At 42.9% G+C, this 26,135-nt stretch overlaps 1 protein-coding gene across 1 annotated transcript in view; it reads right to left on the bottom strand.

Annotated features, from left to right (window-relative positions):
* Window positions 1-26,135, bottom strand: part of LAMA4 (laminin subunit alpha 4) — a 96,928-nt gene that overhangs the window by 44,508 nt on the left and 26,285 nt on the right. The window contains exons 3-9 of the mRNA XM_088522497.1: window positions 19,015-19,139; window positions 14,909-14,989; window positions 9,912-10,126; window positions 6,940-7,035; window positions 5,446-5,597; window positions 5,151-5,261; window positions 2,282-2,393 (exon numbers count right to left, since the gene is read on the bottom strand). Coding sequence (XP_088378623.1) covers window positions 2,282-2,393; window positions 5,151-5,261; window positions 5,446-5,597; window positions 6,940-7,035; window positions 9,912-10,126; window positions 14,909-14,989; window positions 19,015-19,139 — 892 coding nt within the window. The remainder of the gene's footprint in view (window positions 1-2,281; window positions 2,394-5,150; window positions 5,262-5,445; window positions 5,598-6,939; window positions 7,036-9,911; window positions 10,127-14,908; window positions 14,990-19,014; window positions 19,140-26,135) is intronic.

Below are 26,135 nucleotides of genomic sequence, written 5' to 3' on the forward strand. Positions count from 1 at the left end.
TCTGTAGTTCCTTCCTCTCTTCCCAGAATTAATAGTACAAAAGCGCTATCCACACAGGTCAAGCCAGGGACTGTTGGTGACATGAACGAGGCTCGTGCTGACACTCAGCACTGCTACACTCAGCAACTGTAGAACCAGAATGTAATGGACAGGCAGAACATCAAACGTGGTCCAGCATCGCGGCCGTAAGGAGGTGGTGAAGGTGTAACGTTTTGTGCCTTTGCTCCCACCGTGTGACAGGATGTGCACAACTTTGCCGGTGTTTGTTGTCATTGAAGGAAAGGCTGAAGTATGTATGGAGATAATGATCAGTAATATAAGTTGCCACAGAGCTTGCTGTAATTGCTCTAAGTCAGAACGGCTCCAGTCTCATGCGGAAAAAGGCACTTTCAACCTTTTAATACCAGACAGGATCGCTGTCACCTCGTCTACTGATGATATAGGAATGTTGTGGCGAGATCCCTGGGAGAGCAGGCAAGCATGTAAAAGGTGAAAACTCCGCTAATTCTGAATGTCACAGACCCCCAGCACCTCCTCACGCTTCATGACTGACTGAAGACCTTTAAGGCAAATGACATAAAGCTGCAAAATCCACACTGAAGAAAGCAAGAGAGATGAAGGCCTTCAGCAGTGACTGGCCCTGAGAAGGAAGAGTGTGATCTAATACATCATCTACACTCGTTCGTATAGCAAAACTAAATGGATTTTAAAGGTCTTCTAGTCAATCAAGGATTTTTATTAATTTAAAGAGAGTTGTTTAGTCTCAACTGCCAGTGAATCTTTCTATTCTAGTGCCATGTACAGCCTTTACTGTTGGCTCTGTCAAGGGCCGGGTGTTATCAGACGGCTCTATGGCAGAACAGAGTGATGCAGGGGGATGGTGAACAGGGAAGTTTCTGAGTGCATTCCCTTGGGGATTTTATTAATTTCTATGGGTACTGAATAAGAGTCTGAAAAAAGTTTAATTAGGTTAATTATTTTTATATAGCAGTGTGATAATGCTGTGTCATCAATTCTGCAATACTGTCTCTCAGGCTCTCAATCAAAATAAAATCAAAATAAAAATTCTTCATCTGGGATGGTGTGAAAAGTATGCACACTGAGGCAATAGGTGACAGGTTGTCACAGCTATTTACTGTGAAGGAGCCTTTGATTTCATTTTTTTATTAACTTGGGGAGATCTTCAATTTGCCTTTCCCACTGTGAAACAGCAAGACTATATCCATTTATGGCCTCCTGAGGTAGCCACGGTGTTTACAATACTTCTGTGCTAAAAAAAAAAAAAAAAAAAAAAAAAAAAGAAGAAAAAAAAAGAGATGAGGGAAAAACAACTCATCTCTAGTGCTCTCTGATGTGACTAGACCTAAACTCAAATAGAAATTCTGGTCAGATGAGGCAAAAAGCTGTTTGTGGAGAAAGCTGCAACCAGTGGTGATGGGGAAGTAGTATGTTCACTGAATTATTTACTACTTGGTATCCTCCTCTTTTTAGAAGCATGTGGATCTCTGCAGATCTTCAAAACCTGCCTGGATGCCACCCTGTGCCATGTGCTCTTGGTGTCCCTGCTGGAGCAGGGGGGTTGGACTAGATGATCTCTAGAGGTCCCTTCCAACCTTAACCATTCTGTAGTTCTGTGAAGTTATGTGAATCAGCACAATCCTATACAACAACAATTTGCTAAAAGATAAAAAATGGGGTTAAAGTAAAATTCACCAGTGGAATCTATGGAGCTAATCAGAGATAAGGGACTGTGATGGGTTCAAAGAGGTAAATCTCTTCTTTACATCTAGTTCATTTATGTGGCCTCCATTAATTATCAGCAGGATGGGAAAAGGGCACTTGCACCAATCCACGGACGAGGATGACAGCGAGCAGTCCCGTGTCCCTTCCTAGGCTCATGTTTGTGGCTGCGTCCAGCCCCAATTTGACAACAACTGTGTATTTTTTTTCACACAAGTGAATGAGAATTCCTTGAGCAGCTATTCAAATAATCAAAGGCTATGAGCTGAATTAGCTTGAGGCATTAAGTGTAAATATATCTATTATTATTTTTCACTTTTGAAGAGAGAAAAAAAGGAAGAGCAGCCCTTGTCATCCCATGCCAGCCTGTGGTGTCAGTTATCTTTCAAGGGAGACAGCTTTTCATCGTGGCCTTGCAGTCTGTAAAGCACTAACGTATGAGTTGCTTTGTGAGCAAGCCCAGGCTCTGTGTCATTTCTGTGCGGGCGGTTTCATTAATATTTGCTTGACATTGAGCTGAACCATAAAGAAATCTATTTACCTTGGATGTTATCCCTCATACTGCCGAGCTCTTGCACCAGCTGAGTGGCACGGTTGTTGGTCGCTGTGGTTTCCTTCTGCACCCGCAGGCCTTTGCTGGATGCCTTATTGCCCTGTGAATAAACCATGTGAGGTAGCGATTAGATTTATTTTCAGATCCATATGCACGTGTGGGGATGAGCAGTGCAAACAGACATTTTGTTTTCTGCTGATGAGCATGCGAAAGCCTGTTTATCATATAGAATGGTATTTACAAAGGTGTTGGAAGAGAAGGGCCGCGTTGTCAGTATTTTCAGAATTGCAGAGTGAGAGATTAAAATCTGTCCCATATTTATCCCTCGTTTGCTGCAATCAGATTGCCATAAATTAATGTACAGCTGTAAAGCTCCCATCTGCTGAGCCCGAAGGTGTTCAGCAGGGCTGGCCCGTTTTGCCGGGTTCCTCAGCACGCCTCCAGACTGGGGGATAAGGCGTGAAGCTCACAACCATTTTTAGATCAGTGAGGTCCTCAGCCTTGTAACTTCTTAGGATTCAGGAAAAGCTTGAGGAGCCAAAATGCTCAAAAGAGCTCTCTTGAGCACTGCTATCCTATGCTGCATCTGATGCTGGGCTCCTGAGTTCCCTCCTTGGGACACAACATTATGTGATCCCCAAGCGGGCTGTATGGGGAGGCATCAGTTGAAGCTGTAAGGACATGAACATTTACCATGTCATAGTTTCCTATGCCTATGCTGGCACCAGCAGTTCTTAGATTTAGTTTCCACCTATATTTCTTAGGAGAGAGAAAAAAGATGCCTGCTGTGCTGCCAGTGTTTCCCGCACTGTATGTGCCTATGTTGCGTGCTTGCCGGTGGCAAGGGGCTTGCTTCAAAGCCCCTGTCTGAGCTGCAGCAGGGAAAATTCCCTCTAGAAAATTAGCTTTGCATTTTGGGGTGCTCTGAATAATCCTGGAGATGTTTGATTGCTCGCGTAGGGCTCACTCAGCGCTCGCTTCGTGCTGCGCTTGGTTGGGAAATCGCGTTGCATCCTTCAGCCCTGTAGCGCTGAGTGGTGTTTTAGCTGCAGACTGCGGCTGCTCTGGCGGCTGCCGTAATGACCCAGAAATCTCCCGCCTTGGCCGGCTTTGCAAGTGCAGAAGCACCAGGTGGCGCTTGAAACCAGCGGGATTGCTCCAAATCCGCTATCCTGGTGCCCCACAGCTCCCCTGGTCCAGCCAGGCCAAGGAAGATGCTCAGCTCCCCCAAACTGCAGACCAATTTTCAGGATGAAGCCAAATGCTGTTTTACTCTAAGCCCATCCCAAGCAGATTTAGGGATTTACAGATCACAATTATTATTCTTATTTGCCAGAAAGAATTGCCTACAATTCGTGCATTCATTTTGTTTCTGTTGCTTAAATCAGAATCTCCAGTGAGCCACTGGGCATGGCCAAGTGCTCTCGAAATGCTCTCAGTGGAGGACACAGCATCAACCTGCAAACTCCATTCAAAGCTCCACCACCAGCTGCCATGGAAGTACCTTGAAAAGAGCAAAAAGGGGCAATGTTCAAAGTTATTACTGTGGTCTTCCCCCCACGGTAATCATCTGTGGGGTTTATTTTCTGGCCTTTACAAGGCCAGATAGATATTCCTGAGGAATAAGCTTTATAAATAACTAGGGAGAGAAGACCATGGGAAATGCTGAATTTATTGGTTTAGGGAAGGTCAAACCATGCAATAAGCTAAAAAATTCACATCATAATACTGAAGATGACAGAAACTTTATTACTCAAATTCATTGACTATTTCTAGAAAACCTAATGGCTTTACCATCCTACCTACAAAGAATGTAGTGGGGCCCAGAGGCCATTTAAGCACTGCCAGATTTTCACAAGTGCAGGTTGGAGGGGAGCTGATTTAATTAAAGCTCTCTTTTGAAGCCAGTTATAGTCTGTGCAATTCTGCAGTGCTGTTCCATTAAGTAAGTGCTGATTAAACCCAGCAAAATTCATATTTTTTCTCTTCCGCCTCTCTCTATAGTCCTTTCTTCTCTTCTATTTTTTTTTTCCCTCTTTGCTCCTGTATTTGAGATTTTAGTCTGGGTATAGTTTTAATTTGTGTTGTGAAGAAATTAGTAAGTGAATATGAGGTCTGGCATTTTGCAGTAAACATGAAATACACTCTAGTCCTACCAGAGTAGGACTAGTGAAACTGTAGGTATCTCTAACTGATACTGGTATAGCTTGATGTATCTCACTAATACACATAATACATGTCAGCAACAAAAAATTGTTTAATAATATCTGTTTAAAATAAAGGAGCAGCAATTCTGAACCTTATTTCTTCTCTTAGTATGTTTCCTTACGATATTCTTCTAGGGCGCAGTGAAAGTGTTATGTGCACTGAGAGCAGATAACTTTAGTTTTATAGTATAGCATTTAAATGTGGGATGTAACATTTATAATTGCTTTTAAACATAATTTTTAGTCCTCATCAGGCTTCCAACACAGTAGGTACCTGAAAAAAACATTTAAACTGGCAATTTTGTAACATATTTTGAAGTATCTAATCGGGGTTAATTTAAGTTTTATGAGAGCATACATGTAAAGTGGATCCATTCCCAAAAGTGCAAGCATTCCCAAAGTCAGCCTGAATTACTTTAATCTTGGTTACTTAATTAGAAGTGAGAATTTGAAATATCTCCGATCAAACGTTCGTGTGGTGTAGGGAGCAAGGTAGGAATGCAGACCCTGAGGGAAGGCTTGTGGCAAACTGCCGAAATTTCACGGGCTTTTGGGGCACTCACACAAGTGAGTGGCGACCCTCTCACGCCGTAAGGCAAATATGACAACCCTGAAATGCTTAGTACTCTGCCAAGAGCCCGTGCACAAACCTGCTCATCGATCATTGACGTATCTGTCAGGAGATCATTCATTTCGGCAGTGACATCATCGACCTGGATGGTCCAAAGTACCGAATGATTCTTCTTTTTGGACATTGCAGCCTGTGTGGGGCAGAAAAACAAAACAAAACCACTGCAAGAGAGATCAAATTCTTTCTCTAATGAACACAATGTGAGTGGCATAAGAATTCAGTAATACTGGGCAGGAACTGAAATATATGTGAGTGGAGTGGCAGTTTGCAGATTAAAATTACATGCAAAAAAAAAACTTCACCAGTGTCTGTACCTGGAGATGAGTGGTAGTGACGTTGAGGTCGTTCAGGTGTTTTAGAGCTGCAGCTCCTGTAGAAATGCTCAGTACAGTTGATTTGCTTTCATCAATAGCCAGCATTGCTAATCGGATGTCATCAGTCAAGTCCCAAATACATTTATCGCAGCCTGATAGGAGGATAAAAGAGTGACATTTTTCTTTTAGTATTCATGTCAGCTAAACAGCAAATATTTCCTCTTTTAAATTTACTCTATACTGCTATTGCCCCATGGGGTTCCCTCTTTGTTACTGAGGGATCCTGATGGATCCCCATTTTTCTTTCACTTTCATCCGCCGCTTGCCCAGTCCCACAGACTTGATGCTTCCAGCTGAAAAGCACCAGATGGGACTAGTCTGAGAGCCTGTCAAGGCAGCTTCATAATCGATAGAGAGAGAGATATGAGTAATTTCCTGGCTATTCCCTAAGACTCTGTATGTTTGTGGCCCCCAAAACAGCAGACTGGGGTCAAAAAACAAGTTAATTTTGTTACAACCCGAGACTGTGTATGAATAATTTGGTGGTATGAGAAGTCAGGATGTACAGCAGCCAGGCTCTTGGCTCGCTATTCAGCTTGGGAGCCAACTTTTAAAAGCACAGTCATAACATGTTTAGATTATGCTCCCAAAGAACTATATCCCTGTACCTACTGAATGATGGTAATACCATCAAACTTTTAGTGACATTTGTGCCACTACTAAATACAAAGAGTCTTAGATGAACACAAAGCACAGATTCCTACAAAAACATTTGCTTACTGTTGCATAGCCTGTATTCCCTGTTGCAGCAGCTCCCAAAAGTTTTCCTTCTGTCTGTGCTCCTGGGTATATGACCCTTCCTCCCTGCCATGGTTGTTTCTTGGGAAGCGGTTTAGAAACCCATGCTGCATGGTATGCAGGCATAATTATAATAGCATTAAAAAAATTCCATGTTTATACATAGCTACACCACAGGGCTATTGGAAAATCCCTAGGCTTGCTATAGTTAATTTAGGGGAGACAGTGGAAAAGCTTGGATTGGCTTGGATACTGTAGAGTGGATTGATTTGTGTATGGCAGATTGGCAGCAGTGACAATCTCTATTGGGGTGTGCATACGAGCAGAAGAGCAGAACTGATATGAAGGATAGCCCAGATAATGTTGTGGCTGGCAGCTCTTAGGGCCAGACTACTTTTGCAGGCACTGCGTCTCAAGGTCTAGAGAGTGCTGTTGTGTACCCAGTGCTCCACGGTTGGTACCTGAGCATTCAGTCCTTATTACAGAGTGGAATGTGTTAATGTACTTGTCCAGGCAAGCAAACACAGTTTGAACACACAGTCAACGAGGCATTGCACATGTTCACATATATGTGTCCTGCAGGATCAAGTTTCAAATGCTGAGCCCATGTGAGAACTAAACTCCTAAGGCCATATTTGGGGTATCTAAATGCAAGAGTGATGTTCATTTTTGGGGTTCTCTTGGTAATATTCTTACTGATGGTTGGGCAGTCTGTGCCAGTAGAAACTCCAGGACTATCTGCTAGGCATTCTCCCGTTTGGCTGTCGCACATTCTTCCTCCACAGTTACATTCTGCAGGGAAAAAAAAAAAGGATTTTTAAAAAACAGTAATCTTCCAAATGTGTACATTTTGTACACCAACCTTTCCCCACCAACACTTACAAAATGATCGTGTGTAGGATTGCACCTAGGTGCTAACACCAAAACAGGAGCTTCTGCAGAGTCCTGCATCTAGGCAGGAATAACCCCACACACCAGGACAGGCTGAGGGTTGACCTGCTGGAAAGCAGCTCTGCACAAAAAGTCCTGGATGTCTTGGTGGACAAGTCGGCCATGAGCCAGCCAGGTGCCCTTGTGGCCATGGAGGCCAATGGGATCCTGGGCTGCGTTTGGAAAAGCACCGCCAGCAGGTCGAGGGAGGTGATCCTGCCCCTCTACTCAGCCCTGGTGAGGCCGCACTTGGGAAATTGGGAGCACTGAGTTCAGAGCTGGGCTCTTCCATGCAAGAGAGACACGGAGCTACTGGAGTGAGTCCAGCAGAGGACTCTTAAGATGATGAAGGGACTGGAGCAGCTCTCATGAGCAGAGATTGGGAAAGATATTCAGAAAACATTTGGACACAATCCTGGGCAACATGCTGTAGGTGATCCCCTGGTTGGACTAGATGATCTCCAGAGACCCCTAACAACCTCAGCCATTCCACGACGCTGTGGTTCTTCAAGGCTTCCCAGCTGGCAAAAAGCAGAAACAGGGAGCAGAGCTGCCCAGTTGGGTCATTGCACATTGCTCTCTAGGGAGAGTGATGGTTAGGCTAAATGGCTGAGGAAGGCAGTACAACGGGAGTTAGTTTTTAGTTATATAGCTCTGCACAGGCCTGTGGAATTACTTAATGCCACATCAGGCTGCCACTAAGTAAGCTTTCCAACTTTTCAAGTATTGATAGTGGACTCCAATTCCATAATCAGCTTCAGCATATCAAAAAGTAAATATTTCCTGCCACTTACAGTGAAAAATAAATGAGATTTTACATTGTTTTGACTTGAATAAGCTACATTTTTATTGCCAGCATGAGTGGCTTTTTATAAAGTATATTTTTTATTCTGAAGAATCTCTTTAAAGTTTTAATTGGCCTTTTAAGATATAGTATTTAAAGATTAAAATATTCCAGGAACACTTTGATAGAAAAAGAAAAACTCAGGCAGCAGAGAAGAACAGCAGAGATTTATCAGGACTTCATTTTGCTCTTGTGATTCATTGTTTCATCAGAATCTCAAGCAACAAAATTGTTCACTGCATGTTGTTGTAGCTCATTCATTCTTTTCTATGAATTACCCCTATATTTACATTGCAGAATCAAGGAATTTTCAGGAAAAACGTGTAATGTAGCTTCAAAGTAACCATGACGCACTAACATTGGAATAATTTTATGTAACTGAACCAGTGCCAGTGTAATTACTCAGTTTTTGTATTAGTGTGGAAACAGAATTTAATTATGACTTTCACTGGATAAAAAGTATTTTGACCTCTCTGCAATCTGCATGACCTGCGTGTCTCCCAGCTCCTGGGAGTTGAAAGCAGTTGATTGGAAGCAAAGATGTGCCGTTACCTACATCATAGAATCCAGACTATGCCAAAACCAATTCTCAAGATTACAGGAAAAAGATTGAAAATCGGATTAGCTTAGTGCTTAAAAAAAAAAAAAAGTTTATAGTAAATTCATTCTAAAAGCGGTCCTGGTGATTTTTCATGTAATTGTTCAGAATGTACCATACTTTCAGTGGGCATTTCAGACTTTCAGTGATGGTGACATCTTCTAAATTTACCTGTATTTCTGAGGGACATTTGTAAAAATCTTTGAAGTGGAGTTACAGGACACATGGTTAAGGCCCCTTATTGAAAAGAGTCTGAAAGCTAGAGCTCGTTTCACTCTTTTTTTTTGTTTCGTTGTCTATACCCTATGAGGTGCTTTACATAAGTCATATACACAAACCTTCTGTTTCTCACAGTATTTTTTTTTGCATTTTTATATTTTAAAGAAGATATTTGTCTTATTTCAGAATCAATCTTTTCCTAAATTGGAGTTTCCAGTTGTTCCAAAATGCCAAGGGTGTTTTTTGGCTATCATGGATATTCTGCTGGGTGCAGGCAAGTTTCCGTTTAAATAATCTTTCTGCCTCTAATTCCTGCAATGCCTTAGGGGCATAAACCAAAACTGTCACAGAATGAATGGCCAGGAAGGGACCTCTGGAGATCATCTAGTTCAACCCCATCATCAAGCAGGGCAATATACTCTACTATTTGGAGGTAATTAAAGTGTGACTTAAGTTTAGATACCCTGCATTTGGAAATGCCTTCCAAATGTGAGTTTTGTGTAATTCTCTTAGACACTTAAAACGTTCTATGATACTCAGACTTCTGGCCAAACTGCTGTTTGAAGTTCTGCTATTGTACATGGCCATGGCACCACTGCTGTGGCTGAGTTGAACTGTTGGGTGCAGATCTCCCGTGTGATGTAGGCCTGTGTTGGGGCCCCAAACCAGGCAAGGGCTGAGTTTTGGGCATACCAGTCCCTGCAGTTTTTGCCTTTTCAGCTTGTCTGTGTCCCTAGACATGGTGTGCTGGCATTTGGGATTACTGTCCGTAGGCAGCAATCACTTAAAACAAGATACAGGACACGGCAATGTCTACATTCATCCTGCCTAGGTGTCTAATTGAGATGTTGGGGTTTGGAGTCCAAGACTTCCTCACAGGCAACAGAAAAAGGGAGAAAGTGCCAGGAAAAGATTCAGCCATTTGGGCATCTAAATGATCCTGCCAGGGAGGTGGTAGGGAGCCATGGGAGTGCTGCAATTCCTAGTGCTGCAGGAGTCCTCCTGATGGCCCATCTTAGCATCTCTCCTGGGTAGTGCATGTGCTGTGATGCGCTATACCAAAAATACAGGCAGTACCCGTGCAGTTTTTAGCGACTCTGGCATCTCCGTAGTAGCCCGGCGCGCATCGTTCGCACTTGAAGCCCGTGGTGTTGCGCAGGCAGCTGCGGCACTGGCCGGTCACCTCATCGCAGTCTTCAAAAATCAGGTTGGGGTCCGAGTTGCCGCTGCAGTCGCATTTCTTACAAGTGCTTCCAATTAGCAAGGGGTTTCCATAGTAGCCCGGGGCGCACCTGGAGGGAAAAGCAAAGCAGGCCCCGGTGACTCACACGACATTCCCATCTGCGGTACCATTATTTCTCTGCCCTTATGTACGTCATCGTGAATTGATGGCTGTCTGCAACTCCTAAGGGAGAGAAGACAAATGAGGAACTGTAATCCTGTAGAGGCTGTTTGTGGACTAGTCTTGTTCTGTATAGTTATTTATTTCTCCTTCTTGAACACTCCTGGTATCTCAATCACATCAATGTTTTTTAAATTTATATCTTTAGTGATGAAATGATTTGTTGCCCATTGTTTTAAACTGCATGACAGAATGGGCTTGGCAATTTCAGTGTTTATTTTGGTCTCTATCAGCTTTGGATCTCACCAGCTATATTGTGTTATATAGGAAATGTGAGAAAGAAACTGCATTTCATGATGTGGAAACTGAGCGGAAGTGCAGGCTCCATTTTCATTATAATGCACATAACAAAGTTCTGACCAAAAGGGATCTGTGTAAATATTTCTGTGATGAGACATGAGATAGTTTCCATTTTTTGCAAAACAAAACAGAGACTGAAACAACCTCTCTTTTACATCACCATTTTTCAGATATGATCTATGATAGCCTGATGGCTGAGGCCAAAAGACTAAGAGCAGCCACAAGGCCAGAAGGGAAGGATTTCTTCTGGTTTCTGGTAGGAGAAACAAGCACCACATGAAAGGCCTGAAATGAGCCCAGTTTGCTTTTCATGTTTTATCACTTCTGGGAAGTGTTTCTGTTGAAAATTTGCTGGAAGAAATGCTGAAGTGCAGTGATTTTTGAAAGTCTAGACAAACCAGCTGTATCTGATGCTCCTGGGCAGACAGTGACCCTACACTAAGACAAGAGCAAAGAGACTTGGAACAACAGCCTTTGGAAAGAAAGGCTAGGCACTCCGTTGCGGGAGGCCTTGCTTACACTGCGCGGACTTTACCCTGGCTGATAGCCAGGAGGGACTTGGCCGGAGTGGGAGCGGGGCTGGCACAGAGCCGGCCTGGGCAGCTCGCGGGAGCGCGAGCAGAGGGGACCGAGCTGGCGGGAGATGCTCCCTGCGCTGCCGTCTGTGGCAGCGGGGCTGAGCTCTCAGGCTCTTTTGTTTAATTTTCCTGAGTTTCTGGCTGGCGACTTGAGCTGGGGAGTCTGGTGTCTCCTGAAATATGAACATAGTCAAATCCAGGTTCTGATATGTCTGAATGATAAAAATGTAGAAGACCTGATAAGAACTTCCCATCTTGATCTCTTTCTACGTTTGCTGAAGGTTTTTTTCTTTTTTTTTTTTTAATAAAGAAAGTAATTTCCTCAGCTTTGCTTTGTTCATGTTCCAGGCCTGAACCCCACAGTAAAAGCACATATAAAATTGTAAGCATCTTAATATAAACCACTTGGCTGCCTCAGTTATTGCCTTTGCCAATGACAAAAACTTTACTTGTCTCTTTGCATCACTGTCTGAATCTCTGGTGCAGATCTTATCATTTGAGTGACCCAGATGTAAAGAATAAAAGTTTGATCTAGAGTTTTCTGCATCCTTTGAAGATGTGAGTACAGCAGTGAGCATAAAGAGTGTGATTTAACTGACTTTGGTGGAGTCACTCCCCATTTACATGGGGGTTAGAGCAGAGACTAATGCAAATGCTCCAAAGGCTTACTATAATTCTATAATACTTCAGAGCCTATATGAGATAGTCATATTTTTCTAATTTTCAAAATTTCAGTAGTTTATGGAGTCTGGCAAAAGAAAAAGAGAACTCCATGATTTAAAAAGATCTGTCTAAGCATTTGATTTATTTTCAGCTTTCAAAATGTCTCATCCTTTTAAGATTTTTTCCCAATGATTGTCCATCTCTTGTGGCCACCAATTCATGTCACAGAGGCCACTGAACAATGTTGAGGTGATAACTGTGTTCTGCCTACCTCTAATTAGACCTTGCTTTCAACCACTGCGCACCAATGACTGGTTATTATTCTCGTCATGCCCACAGTATACACTCTCTCATAAGAACATTTTTTCTTTTTTTCTTTTTCCGAAAGCTGCCTTTCTGTTTGCTTGCTAGAGGTGTAGTGGACAGTGCTCACATCCTCACAGATATTTATCTGGGCCTGGAAATAAGTGCTGTTCCATACGATCATCTGAGTCACTTTCATTAGCCATATCTCATCATCTGAAGCAGCTGTCTAAAACAAATAGAAACCTTTACAGCTGAAAATAAAAGTGTCATCTTCCCTTCCCTTTTTCCTTTACCACTTAGTACATCTCATGGGTTAGGACTGTTCTTCGCCTCTTTGAGAGCAGATGCTGAGCGAGAGGAGCGAAGACAGATGGATGGAAATAAACCCCTCCATCTCTGCGCTTTGTGGTCCAATAAAGCAGAGCCTCCGGTAATGGCTTTTCCATCCTTATATCAATAAATGGCTCTTTGTTGCTAACAGAGAATATTTCCTCTCCCACGCTATTTTTCAGTATTGTGGAAATAATAAAGCTGCTAAGATATCTTTGTTTCATTTCACAGCCGTGTTTGCTTCCTGTAATTACTGGTGAGTAAGAAATCTACTTCCCCTTTACCACCAATGCTGAAGAGAGCTCTTTTCCTGTGCTCATTTTGGAGGCTAAAGTGCCATTTGTTCAGTTATCTTTTGGCCATTAATAAAACCTGGATTTCATCTGGCACCACCCTAATGCCTCCTTGTTGGAGCCAAGGGACAAAACGATTTTGTGTTTTCGGTTGGGAGCCAGTTCCTAGGAAAGGCCTCCATGATTTTACAACTTTCTTTGCTGGCAGACTTAAAAGAAAGCAGATAGGTTTGTGCCAACTCTCCAGAGCAGCCCAAGGAAACTTCCTACACGATTGCCAGGGGTTGTGGAGCCTTCTGGGCCTGCCCGTGGTGGGGTCCCGTAGTGCACTGCCTGCCACTGGCAGCCTCAAAGAGCTGGTGGAGAGGGGCTGGGGGACAGTGTGGGGGCAAGGAGGGCTCCAAGGCCTACCTGTGGCCTTCCTCTCCCTTTGCTAGGTTGCCTACAGGCAAATGAGTTTAAGCAGGACATGGCCATGATGCCATCTGCAGACCCAAGGCGCCGTGGGGTTGCGAGATGGATGGGGGCAACGTCCCTCCTTGCCAGCACTGGGCACTGCGGAGGAGGAGGCCGGGCATTTCTGCCCTCAGCGCATCAGCGGCGCCAGCAGCGGCCTGGGTAAGCGGGGAGGGGGCAGCAGCGCGTTCCTCACGAGTCCTTGAAACCACTCGCATCATTTCTGCTGTAGATGGGAGTAAGACCAGGAGCCCACCAGGAGGACAGTCTCATTTGTTATCGCTCACCACTTAACCTGTCAGTCAAGGACTTAACCTACTGACCCAGACAAGCGGATTTAATTCTGTAGCTTTTTCTAACCCATCTGCTGAGCTTTACCTTTTTGAGACAGACACACTGTGTAAGGCTGGTTAGTGACTGTTAGGAAACAAAGCTGTATTGTTCTCCTCTGCTGTTATAATCTGCTACTCACTTTGTAGGATTTGATTTGCTCGTAGCCAAGGATGGCATTTTCATAACCATTAAGGAGCTTCACTGACCTTTTAATTGTCTGCATTTTCTTCTGTGTACATACACAGAATTTGACATGAATTTGACATTTCTTGTAAACAAGAATGAAAATACAAACAAAGGATTGGAAATAAGCCCCCTTTTTTTTCCCCTGTTTTTGTGCATGCTGTGTAGGACTTTCAGTATTGCACCGTATTGATAACACAGAGCTAAAATGCTGATGTTTTGAGCCATTTTTGAGGGCAAAAGCCTTCATTCTTTCTGTTTTCTTCTCACGTTTTTTTCACACTGGTTTCTCTTTTGCATCGTGAGGGTGACTCTCCCCTTCTCTGGTAGTTATGTTGTCAGCTAAATTCAAGGCTTGCCCATTAATGAAGCAAACAGTTCTTTCACAGACTGTGTGCTTTACGGTCTTGAAGGAATACTAAAATGGGTGCTGAGGACGCCAGTAGACTGAGCCCTTCTGCATCCCTCAGTCTGTGTTAGGGCTCTTTGAACTTACTCACTGCCCAAGGAGAAATTCTGAATTAGCATCAGGCCTCTGGCACCCAGTGAAATGTCCTTCATGTGCATTCACAGAGAGTAAGTCCCTTTAAAAGAGAGGATAGTAAGCTAAATTTCTACTATGTAGCTGCGTTTATTTGTGTACTTTGTAATTTAGAACTTTTTTTTGGTGGAAATTGCTTATGGGCATCAGAGTGAATTGAAAAGCAAAACTGACCCACAGTTGCTTTGTTGACTTGATTGAATTGTGTCTGTGAGGTACATCTGTGAGGTTGTATCTGATCATTAAGAATTTGAGCACATAATTCATTTTTTTTCTCTCTGGCTTCTGAAACATCTAATTGGTCAGACCCTGTTATGTTTTTAGAGTGGGAAATTGCAAGAGGCATCTGTGTGCTGGTGATTTTTCACTTCAGCAGCTGTTTCCAATTTGTATTTTGTATTTCACTGAAAATTGTACTCATTTTAAGAAGATAACTACATGAAGGTACAAGAAGTGCGAGAACTGGATCGAAATACATCAGATGTAAATGTCCATCTTGCTCAGTTCTGTCTCTACAGCAATTTTGCTGCTCTTTTGTAGGAATTGAGTGAGATCCTTAAACAGTCAAGATTCAACCTAATGAATGTACATAACCTGTACAAGATTTTTCCTCAGTATGGGAAAGCTCCCTTGAACGCTTCTGAACTTTAGTACTGTTCACCGGTTAAGTCCTCCTTTTAGTTTCTTACCTTTCACAGTTGGGTCCTGCGTAGTTTTCCTTGCAGACACAGCGTACACTTCCACTTTTTCTGTAGCAGGACACTGCAAAACTGGAATTTTATCAGAATAGGCAGTGAGCAATGGCAAACACTTGGGAGTATCTGTTACATTATGAACATTTGCTGTCCATGTGGGCTTTAGCTCTTGGTTACCCATTGCTGAATGTTCTTTTGCTGGCATCACTTAGGTTCCTAAGTTCTCTCTGTTCTCCGCTTCGTAACCTGTGTCTGACCTTTTAATTAGTGCAGAAAGCACCATGACGCGCTATGGAGATATCTGAGCCCTCGATACATGCAGATCCCTATCTTGCAGTGTAGATCAGACACACTCGCAGGCTTTCATAGATATATTTTAGATAACGAACTTGGGATAAATGGCATGTGGATCTAACTGCTTCCTGTCTTTAATCTGAGGGAAAAAGCATTGTTTATGAAACACAGTGCATTGAGCACTTCTAGAATTTAGACCCTGGGATGGGCACAGCTGCTTCCTATGCAATCGTCACTTTTCCTTAGAGCTGATGCAGAGGTAGGGAGTGGTGTAACCGGAACTCAGTTATGCCAATTTAAGTGGGGTCTCTCTCTGCATAAGCTGCCAGGAGCCTGGGCCTGTTTGGAGACCAGCGCGCCCATTAGTGATCCTAGCGTCACCCATGGTAGGGACACTCCATTCACTGGAGCAATTCTAACTATCACTTCTTTAACCACTCTCACTGGGCTGGTTAATCCCAGAAAACATAAGAAACTGCTATATACAGAACACAAGGAACTGCAGCAGCTTGATTTGGGTAGTGCAAAATCCTATAAACTTCACATATAGTAATCTATGTGATTTACATAAATTTACAGTACAATATCATACAGTCTTAAAGATGTTTTCAATTAGATCCCAAGATACATTGGGATGCACTTAAAATAGTGAGCAGTAGCAGTTGCCGGCTGTTAAAATGCAGATCTTTGGTCCCACCGGTAACCTGATCCTGACTGGTATCAGCTGGTATTAGTCCTTCTTGAAGGACTTCCTGCCCCTTGAGAACCAGCAGTGAAAAAGCCACTGATTGCCTTTTTTTCTCTTCTTGCACATCTTCTGTTACAGTTTTACAGCAGAATGTGCTGGGCAGCTGTGGCCAGATTGCATCCCTTTTGCGCAGAAGTACAAAATGCGCAGACTGATGGGAAAGAGCATGATCCACACAGTGTTCCAGGAATGAGCAGCATTAAAAGGTGACAGGAATTCCTGCAAGGCTTCAGTTCCCACCGGCATCTCTCAGCTGGCGGGGCAGCTAGGGTCAAATAAATAGAAGTCTGTGTTGTCTCAAAACATTTCATACGGCCCGAAAGAACACAGAATGATGTTCTTCTCACACAGTACAGAAATTAACTTCAGTCAAAGCTTTTATGAGAGCATATCTAGAAATTCATAAGAGTTTGGCAGCCTTCTTCTTCTTTTATTGAGGCTAATTCCTTCACATAGTTGAACAAACCACATTGTGGATTTAAGTTATGAAATAAGACTAAAGCCTTCCTGAATTTTTATATCTTCGTGGTCTTTTAGAGAAAAAAAAAGTTTATAAAATTCCCTCAGGTTTAAAAAGCAGTAACATCTGCTGGAATCTGAAGCAATCCCTTTTTTATTCCAAAGGGATGACATTATGCTTCATGTGGATTATGTTCCCAGGATAGCAAATATGAAGCTACTTTGGCCAGAAAAAATCGAGAGGCAAACTGTTGATTCCCAAGGACAAATATATATCTGATGATTCTGTCAGCTTTCAGATTTGGTCAGTTTGTCTAACTGTTATGGATTCACTATCTATTTCCAATTTAAAGCAGATTGCAAAGCAACATGCTTTGCATGCACCATATTTAAGGCGTTTAGTGCTTTGCTGCTTTCTGACAGAGTTACTGTTTTGCTGTAGTATAAATTGACTAGGAATAATGGAGGAATAATAAAAAACATAAGAGCGGATGTTTGTTCTTTGAATTTAATTATAAAAGGCTTAACGTTGCTCAATCATTATTATTTATTGTGTTCCAGCTCCAGCTGAAGGCTATTGTGTGGTTAGGTCTCTCTCTCATACAACGAGCTGTACAGACAATTTCTGCGCATGATTTATATAGGGATATAAAAGAAATTGGGATATTGCCATCAGGACTTGAATACAAGGGGAAAGCCTATATAATTGAACAGTATCTTTACATGAGATGATTTTATAGAAGTGACACATTGCTCCTAAGGTGTAAGCATCTGCATAAAGGCTCTTTGCCAAGTTTGTTCTCCCTTCCTGATTCCATATTGCTCTCCTTTCAGGTTTGGGGATTCCTTATCTCTAGTGGTTGAAACGGGAGAGTACGCCCCTAGCAGCATGAGCTAAAGCAGGGAGAGCTCCTTGGCCTGTGCTTTAATCCCCCACAGTACTGTCAGAGAGTCCATAGCTTTGGTGCCTATGGATCTCACGACGTCAGAAGCACCTAGCGCTGAGCCGGGCTGGTGGGCTGGTTGGCTCCCCGTTTTGGGGGAGCATCGCCGCAAAGCCGGGTGCCCTCTACGGTGGGACACGAGGTGGGCTGAATACAGCCCTGCGCAGCCCAACTGCTTGGTAGGAAGGGCAGGCCGGATGTTTGCTGAGCTTGCCCTGCTCCATCCGGACTGGGTCTCAGGCAGTGCTGCCTCACGGGATTGCAGTCCCCTTTTCCTGACAGAGAGGCCTGTTCCTTGCAAGTCAAGAGACTGCTCTGTTCTCACAAGATTAAAAAAAAAAAGCCAAAACAGGAACAACAAAAACCCCGCTTTCTTTTGCTAAGCAACTGCAACGCTTCCAACAATTAGATTTCTGCTACACTTTTTCTGGCATTACTTCCCATATGAAAACTGAAAGAAGCAGTATGCTTTGTCTGTGCAGTCACTCTTAAGCGTTTTATACAAAAACAAAAACAGGTTCTCTCTTGAGGATTTTCTCTCTAATACCGTCAAAGCTGCTGTTTTTCAGTGGTAACTGCCTTCCTCACGTGCCTGCAGCTCTCTGCAAATGCCTAGAGGTGATCGGGGGGAGTCTGGCAGGAAGGGCTTTGCTCAGTTGCCATTTTGAGCCTGTGCCACCAAACAGCTGAGCAAAATGCAGGTCGTCCCACCTTAAAGCTGTGTGCTATAGCAACTGCAAACAAACACTATAATCCTTGAACACAAGGGAGAAAGCTTCCCTTTTGAGAAACCCAGCTGAAATTAGAATGGGAAACAACATAAGGGAAGTAGATAGCTTCCTAAAAAGTACATCTGAAACCCACTGGGGAGTATTTACTAGCATTTCCTCTGTGCATTCAGTGGGATTTGCAGAGCTGCCACTCTGATGGAGTATGGACCTCAAATAAGAGCAGGCTGATTTTTTATTTCAGTTGCATTACTGATGTACCACTAAAGGTTTCCACTAGTCCCTGTTTGCAGTTATTTGTCTCCTCTGGAAGCATAAGGTGGATAACAGCTGGAGCTCTTTGGCTCCGTCCCTGTTCCCTGACAGGCTTCACAATTTCTGACCCAAAGGCAGCTGTGCATCAGCTGAAGTGGCACTGTTCCTGTCGCAGTGTCCTCGCCCTTTCCTTTTAATTGTGCTTTTATTAACCAGTTCCAGCCACTGATTGCTCAGGAGTCTGTCAAGCAATGTTTTTTCCTGGTGGATTTTATGCTCCAGAGGCCACTGATCCATCTTTCTGTCTGTCTCAACCACATACCTCCCTGATGCTGCTGTCTAAGTGGATTTATCCTGTAGGGATTCTTTAAAATAACTAGATAGTCAAACAGTCTCCCATGTGGAAGAAGGGGAATGTGAAGTTGTTCAAGTATTTCCTCCTCCCTCTTGGCAAGAGTTGATATGAGTGCTTACAGATATTTTACACCTTCTAAATGAAGTGCTGCTTTCCTGTGGTTATAAATGTCAGCAGCTGGCAGTGCTCTTGGTTTTCTTTGCTGGGAAAATTAGCTGGACTGCTATCTCCTGCATCCCAGAGCAGGGCACAATGACCCCTCTGGTAAAGCACCAAAATGAGGACAAATCAAAGGAAAGCAGAGGCTCTTCACATACTTGGCCACGGCTGGCAGAGGGCAGGGGCACGGCTGGCAGGACGTGGGCGTTCCTCTGGCCACGTCCCCGATGAAGCCGTCCGGGCATTGCTCGCAGTGCTGTCCTGTCGTGTTCCTCTGGCAGTCCTTCAGGTAAAAGAGAGAGGATCGTTAAATGAAGTCGCTGCTTAACTCGGAGAAGAAATCATTTGCTGGAAGACCTAGCCAAGCAGAATAAGGCCTGGTGCCAGACATCAACCCTTCGAGGCATTGACAGATGAAGCCAAACAGACAGATGAAGCTGCTCGTAAGCAGCACTGCTACAAATAAAAATGCTTTGAATGATTACACTCGATAGCCAGCAAGTATTGGCAAGGTGCAGCCCAGGGCAAAACAGGCATGTGCGTGTGCTGGGTGCTGCAGCACAAGCAGCACTGCCTGTTGATGCTGTCATGAGCATTTGGGTGCAGCACTCAGCTCTATTCCATGTTGCATGTGCAGGGGGCATGAACCAAATACAAGGAAGAGTAGCTGCTGGTGAATGCTATCAACAAACCTGTGTCTAGGTACAGGTTTCTGTGAAGCTACTCCTTGGACTTGATGACTGGAAATGAACATAAAGAAATCTGCAGGCAAACAGTGCCTAATGCATCTGTGGCTCTGATGTTTTTCTTCTGAGATGAAATGTGTTACAGCCTTAAGGAATGTTTTAACACAATACCTTGTTCTAAGGCTTAGAGGATGTCTGTTCAATGGATGCAAGAGGCAGGAACCTGATACATCTTTTTTATGCAAAATTGCATTTTCAGTGGTCTTTCTGTGAAACACAGAGCAACTGCACAAAACCTTGCACAAAACTGCACAAAAACTTAATAAACAAATTTCATCTCCGTTTGCTCTTTCCAAGGAAATACGATTACTCATGCAGAGTCAAATCAACCACTACTTTATATTGCCAGGGTTCCATGGAAATCAGTCAAGCTATGATAATTCATACTGAATATTTGTTCTGAAATATTTAATGATGCTGGGTACAAAAATGTGCCTCTCACATAATGCCTTCTGCTTCACTGTAAGCAATTCTAAATTGAATTCAGAAGTTCTGCAAGCTGAAATAAGTGTTGCTATGTCATTCTTTTTAGAAGTGGCCACACTGAGATGCAACAGGTTATGTGGGTTTTCTCCTATGGACATGGCAAGGCTGTGGATAATGGCTGTTGAATGCACGGAGAGCAACAAAAAGACACCAGCCTCTTTTTCCACCTAAACAAAATACCCAGAGGTTGTCATCAGAAAAACAAAAACAAAACAAAACAAAAAAAACAGAGCCCAAATTCTGGCTGTCCTGTAGAGTTACTTTTCAAATAGCAGAAAAGGTGTAGAAGGGCTTTTCTTTCTTGCAGCTCTGCAATTACTTTTGCAATGTCCCTGGATCAGAATTCTCCACTTTTACACTCCTTTGTACTGACACGATACAGATGCAAATACCTATGAAAGGCTTGAGGCAGCAAGTGGCCACCTCCCTGGCTACTCTGTGTGGTGTGTATTTGCTGTGTGTACTCATTTTTTTTCCAACTTCAGACCTACAAGCCTAATTACCTAATTATGGGTGCTATGGGCTCATCAATGTGATTCCCATCCCTAGCAGGATGACATCGTCTCTAATAAAGAACAAGAATTCTGAGTACATGAATAAGTGTTGCCTGAGTCTGGGATTTCTATTTCATTAACCTGATCTATGAGGACGCAAATAATCAAATATTCAAGAGGATTCAGTGAACATAGCATATGTAGATTAAAAACAAACAAACAAACAAACAAGTTGTCAGACAACTGAAAGAAAGTCTCTATTACGAATTGAAAGCTGATAAAGGCTGGATAGCAAAGGGTAGGATAAAAATGGAGAAGAATCACTAGTGGAATCACCTAGGTTTTGTGCTGAGGCTGGTGTTGCTCAGTATTCACCTTACAAATAGAGACAAAAAGGCAAGGGATGTTCAACTGAGAGATCGACAGGCTGACAGAATATGTGAGCCAAGTGTGTAGAGTCACAAAGGTGGCAAATACGAATGGAGAACAGTTGTTCATTCAGGTTGAGCAGCACAAAACCAAGGAGCACTTCCTAGGAGGTGTCTTTTTCAAACTGGCCTTAAAAGATAAGCTCTTTACAGAGAAGGCAGAGAAGTTCTTCAACTTGTTGAAAGGCGGTTGAGAGATGACAGTATTTGCAGTTTCAAAGAGAGACTTGCAAGAGAAATTCATGGCCAATGGGTCCATAAGTGGGTACCAAAGGCATCAGCAGATATTTAACCTTTAACATTCCTTCATACAACAATTGTGGTTGCTCACGGAGCATAAAACAAATAGACTGCAAAACTATGCAGGTGCAGGTGCTGTTGCCAAATAGCACGTCCTGTTGCCACCACTGGAGAATGAATATTAGGCTGCAGAGTTCTTTTGTCAGGCCATGCTGGGCACATCTTTTACTCCTATGTTCAGAGTTGGCATAGGTGCTAGGAAATGACCTGGGTGCCTCAGCATATTCTCTAGTAATCATTTAATCCCATCACAGAAATCACTTTGTTGTTAGCAGCTGGCAGTCTCTGGAATAGCAGGGAAGCTGTGTGTCCGATTTCAGGCACATTGGGAGTGCTTGGAGAGGGAGCTTCCCCAGCGCCTGCCAGCAGCAAGTTGCACTGTGGTCAGAGCAAATGGCACTCTTCTCTCAGTAGCACCAGATCCAGGGTAGGAGAGCTTAGTTTATTAATTAGTTTTCAAACAAGCCAAACCAGATGGGTTGGAAACGGACTTTCTCTTCCCTTCATGGCATGTCCCCTCCTCCCCACCCCCTTAAGCCTTCTCTGCTTTGGGATAAACAATCCCGACTCTCTCAGCTTCTGCTCATATGAGAGATGCTCCAGGCCCCTAATCATCCTTGTGGCAATGTCCAACCTGCTGTCCGCCAAGACTTCCACTTCTTCCTCTGCCAAACAACCTTGCAGTTGTTCAGCTCCCTATGCTGGTACCGAGGGTTGTTCCTGCCTGACGCAGGACTTCTTGGCACTTGCCTTGACTGAACTTCAAGAGGTTCCTCTCTGACTCCAGGGGCTGGAGCTCCTCTGAATGGCAGCACAACCATCTGGCACATCAGCCATTTCTCCCAGCTTTGAGTCTGTTTGTCTTTTAAGCAGTCTTTCTAATTTGAATCCTATTAAAGCTCTCTATTAGGACTGATTCATTTAGTTCAGACTCTTTTTTATTGTAGGACACTTTGCTTGTGTTGTTGCCTGTTTTATTACCATATGGAAGAGTATGCTACTGCACCAAAATTAATTATTTCTACAGAACAAATGTTATTTGACTAGAGAGCTCTACAGCAGGTAGAATGACAAGGAAAATCAACACAGAAAATATTTATCTCCATGAGTCTTTAAATGGATTAGATGCCAATAGGTGCAGGGTTAAACATTCCCCAGAAGCTTTTTCACAATAAAGCTTGTCATAGACAAGAGAGTACTTAGTATGCACGTAATAGAAGGTTCTTTTAAGTAAAAAGCTCTAAAACGAAAGAAGACAAAAAACTTGGCTAGGTGGAGGAGAAGGAATAGCAGAGAAACTCTGAAGGGTCTTGCAAGAGCACACAAACAACACTGCTGCTGAAGCACAGAATATAAGGCACAAGTGTTGAAGGCTTGTGCAATTTTAGAAATACGTTTCATTTGTCATTATTTAATGAAAATGTGTTCTGAATGTACTGAAAGAGAGATATGACAGCACTGGCAGTGAGAGCGCAAAAAGAAAGGCCAACCTTGTACGTAAAGCATGAGCAGGCTTCACGTGGTCTACATTCAGTTGTGGCCTTTGTTGTACGCATCTTTTTGTCTCAGGCAATTTATTTCACCTTTCTTGCCCTAACAACACATGGGTATTATCCACTACTGGTTTCCAAGGCTAATATTCCTATTGTGAGGATCACAGCGGGGTAGCAGCGGAGCTGATGTATCTGTAGTATTTTTCTAAACCGAAGGGAAGTTCTAAGTGGCTCTCTTACCCCAAAGACCCCACTAGCCCAGTATCTGAAGGAAGCATCTTTGTAGTTTTTCTCTATAAAAGTTAGTGATTATGTAAGAGTGGCTTTATCTTATTTAATTAATCAGGGCTCTTGTAGGTACTTTGAATCATACTTTTTCTAGTAATGGCAATGGCTGTATATATTATGTCTCATTAGCTTGGATCTCCAACAAAATTCTGACTATGATAAGCCTATGAGTCACCTGTAAAGACAGGGAGGACACTGCAGCTCTTAAGTGATTCTGAGACCCAAGTGGCCCTGATATGGTGGTTTGAGAAAAAAGTTCTGGTTCTGAACTAGTCAGTCTTGATAGAGAAATAATAATGAGAAAAAAAAATGGAATTCCGTTTTCAGCATTTGTGTGAAGATGAATTTTAAAGAAATCCTTTGCTGCAAGAGTTACAAATAAAGGGGTACCCTTGCTCTCAGCATTCATACACATTTTAGTACAAAAGCCATCAAGTACAGTTGGTAGCACAAGTCCAACCGTGTCTGTTCACAGCCTTTCCTGTCTCAGTGGTTCATTCAAATGTATTCACAAAATTGTTGAAATATGTTTGCTAATATCTGTGTCTACTTTTTTCAAACACAGAAACCCAGTAGACAATTTTTGTTGCTATATTTTGTTTTGCTCACTTGTGGAACAGTGAAATAAAAATTCTGCCAAAGTGACAGTGGTGTGTCTCTTAGGACAGCAAGCACTGAAACTAGTAGAAAACTGCTGCTTGCCTTTGCAGACAACAAAGTGAGACATGGTACAGTTCATGAAACACAGACACTCAACAGCTGTGCAGTTGTGGTATGGCAACTGGGCTTGATAATGTACTTTTTTTTAAAAAAAAGTGAACGGTGTTTTAAATTATAGTAAGTTAAAACTAGAAGCTAAACTCTTTCCGTATACCCATGTTAATATAACCTTTATTTTCACTAAACAATGTCCAAGGCAGAAGTGTCCCTTATTCATGGATACTTCAGGGGAAGTAATCTCGTGTAATAGCAGCCTGGTTTCTAAAGGCTTCTAAACAAGGATGTAGTATGTAATCATTCATCCTCATTACATCAGCACAGCTTGTCGGATGGCAGAGTGGCTGGGGTGCATTCTCCTACTTTAGAAAATGCCTTAGTTAGTCTAACTACTCTGATCTAATGCAGTATCATCAGTCAGGGTAAGCACTTCTGTGTAGGTCTCCTTGTGCTACAGGAGGGGATGTGGCAATGGGCATGAGAGCTGAGCGCCACGTATTTGCTTGGGAAGTACAGCGGTAAATATGCTCCTCTGCTCTGTAAATATGCTTAAGCACAAATAATAATGACAATCTCTTAATCCTCTTCAGGCAGTGGTACTCAAACAACCTTCCCTGCAAATACAACATCTCTTTTTTTTTTCCCCATAAATATTGCTAAAAGTCAAAGGGGTGGGAATCTGCCCATCCTCCTTAGATACCTCAACATAAGTGAGGAGAGCTCCTTCTAATGGCCTGCAAAGGCACCAGCTTCACTAATTGCCGTAAGTAGGCACTTGAAGGAGATTATTTCACTGCATGACTGACGCTTAAGTGCCTGCTAGGTTAGGATAGCAGGCCAGTTTTCTGTGTATCCTTTAGGAGAAAGACAGGACCTTTCACAGAGTGGAAGTACTTGTGTTACCCATCTAGCACAGGATGGCATGGAGACTCTCTAGAGCACAGAAGTTAATACTCAGCTGTGCTTTCAGTGAGCTTAATAAAGTTAACAAAAAAAAAAAAACCAAAAGACAACCAAACAAAATTGCACAGTCTGCAATATTATCTGTAAAATCTGGAAGTGTCCTCAAACAACTGTTAGGATTTATGGTCATTACTTTGCAGTTGAAAATTGTCTTTGCTACCAAAAGACAGAATTTTTTTTAATCTCTCATTTTTTTTTTGTTTGATGAGAGGCAGTCTTGTAGCAATTGGTTATGCAGAAAGATGACATAAGAACAAATAAACTGTATAGCTGGAATGGTGCAAATGTTTTGCATTTCTGTGTAGTCGGCTGTATTTATTGCTGAGCCAGTAGTGATGAACTTGAACATAGACTCAGACTTCCCCAAATCTATGATATGCTCTCTTATCTGAGGTTACAGAACCGGTCAGTATTGCCCATTCTGCAGTGCCTGAATTCATGTGCCTATCCCCAAATAACAATTCTAAAATAAATACTCCAGCAGAATTACTTGAAAGTCATGAGATTTGCTTTTTTTTTTCAACTTTCAGCCTGGTGAACCTGCCTTCAAACCTCTTCTCTCCAGCCACTAGGACTGAGGTGCAGTAGCTTTTAGAAGTTCTTATGGAAGAAGGAGATGAGGCTCTAAAAAGATCATTAAATGTTGTACAATTTTTACTGAGGTAAATCAAACTGACAACCTAAAACAATGAGAACAGTGACTGGATCAGCTCCTGATCCAGCTGGGGTCAGGTTACCCCTGAATGTCAAATCAGCAGTTTGTAGGACTTGCATTAGCAAATGAAGTGAAAGCTGGTCAGTACTGCAGACAGGACACCTGGCCCTGCCCTTTCCCATCTTGTGACTTGTCCTGGCCCCATGCAGGAGGTGCTGCTGAGAGCAGGCAAGGGAGCAGGGGCAGCCCTTGCAGTTGTAGCTCAACTTCCTGCATGTCTGCGCTACAGGCAACATGGGGAAAGGAAAGAAAACAATCTCTTCTTGAGGTCCCAGGATGCGTTTTTAGTAGAAAAGTAGGACAACAAATACTAAGGTGAAAAACACACCTAACAGGGAAGGAAATAGCTACATCTGGGGCACTGAGGCTATTAACGCTAACATTCTTGACAACTACTGCATGCCAAAATATTCTGGAGGATGGCTGTGTATCAGCAGCAGACTGATAGCTCTGGTTGCCTTTCCAAGCATAGATCATCACAGTCACCCACATTGTAGACTGATGTAGTCCATCTTTGTAGGAAGAAACAGTGGTTTATGAGCTGCAAGGCCCATCTTGAAGCCCCAGGTATCTAATAAACAAGAGAATTTTGCTAGATCCCTGCTGCTTTCTGCTTGTGGATGGTTGTAGATCCACGGGCAGTTTTCCA

This window comes from Tinamus guttatus, unplaced genomic scaffold, assembly GCF_059628265.1.
Source record: "Tinamus guttatus ecotype Peru unplaced genomic scaffold, ASM5962826v1 Tinamus_guttatus_pri_ptg000010l, whole genome shotgun sequence".
Lineage (NCBI taxonomy): Eukaryota > Metazoa > Chordata > Aves > Tinamiformes > Tinamidae > Tinamus > Tinamus guttatus.